The sequence below is a fragment of the Geospiza fortis genome, unplaced genomic scaffold, assembly GCF_000277835.1.
Source record: "Geospiza fortis unplaced genomic scaffold, GeoFor_1.0 scaffold114, whole genome shotgun sequence".
Taxonomy (NCBI): Eukaryota; Metazoa; Chordata; class Aves; order Passeriformes; family Thraupidae; genus Geospiza; species Geospiza fortis.
Window position 1 is genome coordinate 1,739,648 of NW_005054383.1, and position 2,966 is coordinate 1,742,613.

The following is a 2,966-nucleotide window of genomic DNA, read 5'->3' on the forward strand; positions in this document are numbered from 1 at the left end:
GGCCATGGGGAGGGCATCTGCAGCCTGGTCACACCCCACAGGCAGCACCTCCACTTTCTCAGCGTGCCTGGGGGGCCACAGCAGCCAGAGCAGCACAGGAGGGGGGTGGCACACCAAAAGTTGGGAGTGCAGCAGGAGGGTGAAGGCTGAAGGCTCTGGATTAACCTTTAATATCACACAGGGTCCGGGGGTCTGTGCCCATGGCAGAGCTTGGGGATGAGGGACCCATGTCAGGGCAGCTGGGCACTCTTGGGGGGGCTCTTCACCCCAGGCAGGTTCCTGGCACAGCCATGGTGGGCAGGGGCGGGCACTGCCATGGGGCCCAGCGGTGCTCTGGGGGGCACAGGGGGGCTCAGAGGTGGCTGCTGGCCTCGCCCTTGGCGGGCAGCCCATTGAGGGGGCTCAGCCCCGGCCGGTTGCTCTCGTTCAGCCGCCGCACGCGGTAACTCTCGTAGTGGACATTGTGGGTGATGTCCTTCAGGTCCTGCAGGTGTGACCTGCCCGGGGTGCCGGGGGGAGGAAGGGCATCACGTCACTGTCCCCCCCACCCTGCTGTCACCCCGCGGGGTTCCAGCGCTCCCGACCCTGTCCCTGCTCACCGGATCAGCAGGTCCTGCAGGAGGGGGAACTCGCAGTGGGCTGGGTTCTCCACTGCAAGGCAAGGCAGAGGGGCAGCGTTGGCAGGAGGGCTCGGTGGCACTGGGATGCCCGGGCAGGGCATCCTGGCACGCTCTGGGTACCACCAGAGCACAGCACAGCTCCGTGCCAGCTGTCATGGCCTGGCACCCAGCCAGGCAAGGACACACCGTGGGTGCTGCTCCCTGCAGGGCCTGGGGCTGAGGGGCTCTGCTCACCTTCAATGATGCCCCACTTGGTCTTGCGGCCCAGCACCCGCTTGCCGTTCACCTGGTGCTCCTGGTCTGCGCCCACCACGGCGAAGGGAATCTTCTCCTGCCAGCAGAGGCTGTGCTCGCCCCGGGTGCTGTCCCCTGGGGTCCCCAGGGTCCCTGTCCCCCACCCTGCCCCCCAGGATGGCCCCTCGGTCCCAGCACCCCGGCACTCACACGAATCCTGTTGTTCAGTGCTCTGTCCTCGGGGTCCTGGTCGAAGTCCTCCTGCGGGTACACGCTGATGGCGTGGGTCTTCAGGTCCTCCTGGATCTGGGGGACACAGGGCTTGAGCCAGGGCTGGGGGGGACATGGGGCAGCCCGGGAGCCCCTGGGGACCTGTCCTCACCCTCTGCTTGAATTCTGCCCGTTCCTCCAGGGTGAGGGTGTCAGCTTTGGCGATCACCGGCACCACGTTGACGATCTTGCTGAGCCGCCGCATGAACTCCAGGTCCAGCGGGCGCAGCCTGACAAGGGCCAGCGTCACTCCAGGCTGTCCCCACCTCTGTCACTGCGGGGTGACCCCAGCACTACCACACCAGGGTCACTCTGAGGTGACTCCAGCACTGTCACCCTGAGGGACCTTCCCCACTACCTCCCCAGGTTGACACCCTATCTCTGTCACCCTGGGGTGACCCCACCATCGTCATCCCAGGGTGACACAACCACCCCACAGTGACCACCTCGCCACTGTCACCATGGGGTGACCACGCCACTACCACTCCAGAGTCACCCTGAGGTGCCTCCACCACCACCACCTCAGAGTGGGATTATCACCCCAGACTCCACCACCATCACCTCAGGGTGACCCCACCACCATCATCCCAGGGTGGCACAACCACCCCGTGGTGACCCCATCACCTGTGGGTGCTGTGAGTGGGGGTCACTCACCAGTGACCCGTTGGGGGCACAAAGTAGACACATCCATGGACCCGGGTGTCCGGGATCTTCCTCTTGCGGGTGATGAGGATCTCCTCCCGCAGGTACCTCTCGTACTGCTCGTTGATGTATTTGATGATGGGGTCCCAGCTGAGGATGAGGAGTTGAGGGACAGCACCTGAGCTCAACCCCTACCCCAAACTGCCACCCACAGAGCTGGGCTCCTGCTCCCCATTGTGTCCTACCAGTTGTCATTGTTGATCTGGTCCCCAAAGCCTGGTGTGTCAGTCACCGTCAGCTTCATCTTCACCCCCTTCTCCTGGATGACTGTGGGGCAGACGTGGGGTCAGGGGGGAGGGAACATTGGGGAAAAGCAGGGCACCAGGCATGGGGGATGTTTTGAGGCTGTGAACACAGCTTCAGACCCCAGCCCAGCCCCCTGCTTCTCCCGAGGGCTGGGGGCACACGAGCCCGTGGTGGTGACCTTACTGTGGGTGATGGACTGGAGCTGCACTGTTTTGGGAATGCGTTCCTCCTGGCCGGGCTGCGAGGATTTGCGGCTCACCTTGGACTTGAAGAGGGTGTTCACCATCGTGGACTTCCCCAGCCCGCTCTGCCCTGAGGGGACACCGGCAGCTCTGCTTTGTCCCCAGGGCAGTAACACCTTGATATCCACTTGGGAGCAGCCCAGAGGTTGGGACAGTCCATTTTATCCCAAGAACAAATTTGTTCCCAAGGTAACAACCCCTGGTACACATCTGGGGGCATCCTAGATTGGGCCAGTCTGGTTTATCTTCCAAACAAATTGATTCCCCAAGGCGACAGCCCCTCAACATCCATTTGGGAGCATCTCAGAGGCTGGGATGAGCTCACCTACCAGCATTACTATGCTCTGCGGCATGGGATATTGCTCATTTTCAATTGTTTGCTACTTAAATCAGTTAAAATCACTTAAAATCCCTTAAAAGCATGATTTCCCCTGGCATGGTGGAATCGGAGCCAGTATTCCCACCCCACCCAGGAGCAAACCCCACGCCCAGCGCTCACCCACAACCATGATGTTGAACTCAAAGCCTGTCTTCATGGTTTTGATTTTCATCTGGTCGAGCACAGCTTCGATTCCCACGTATCCGAAGAGCTGGCAGCCCACGGGGCCGGGCGCCATGGAGAGGGGCACCGCCCCCTCCTCCTCCTCCTCCT

General features: G+C 62.1%; 1 protein-coding gene across 1 annotated transcript; it reads right to left on the reverse strand.

Moving 5' to 3' along the window:
• Positions 1 to 140: 140 nt before the first annotated feature.
• On the reverse strand, positions 141 to 2,960 carry SEPTIN12 (septin 12). Its single transcript, XM_014308754.2, has 9 exons — positions 2,814 to 2,960; positions 2,256 to 2,384; positions 2,012 to 2,093; positions 1,779 to 1,916; positions 1,237 to 1,354; positions 1,065 to 1,160; positions 855 to 951; positions 600 to 651; positions 141 to 497 (listed from the first exon to the last, which is right to left on the reverse strand). The coding sequence occupies exons 1-9, from the start codon at positions 2,929 to 2,931 to the stop codon at positions 353 to 355; spliced, it is 975 nt and encodes a 324-aa protein (XP_014164229.1). The 5' UTR covers positions 2,932 to 2,960; the 3' UTR covers positions 141 to 352.
• Between the last annotated feature and the right edge of the window lie 6 nt (positions 2,961 to 2,966).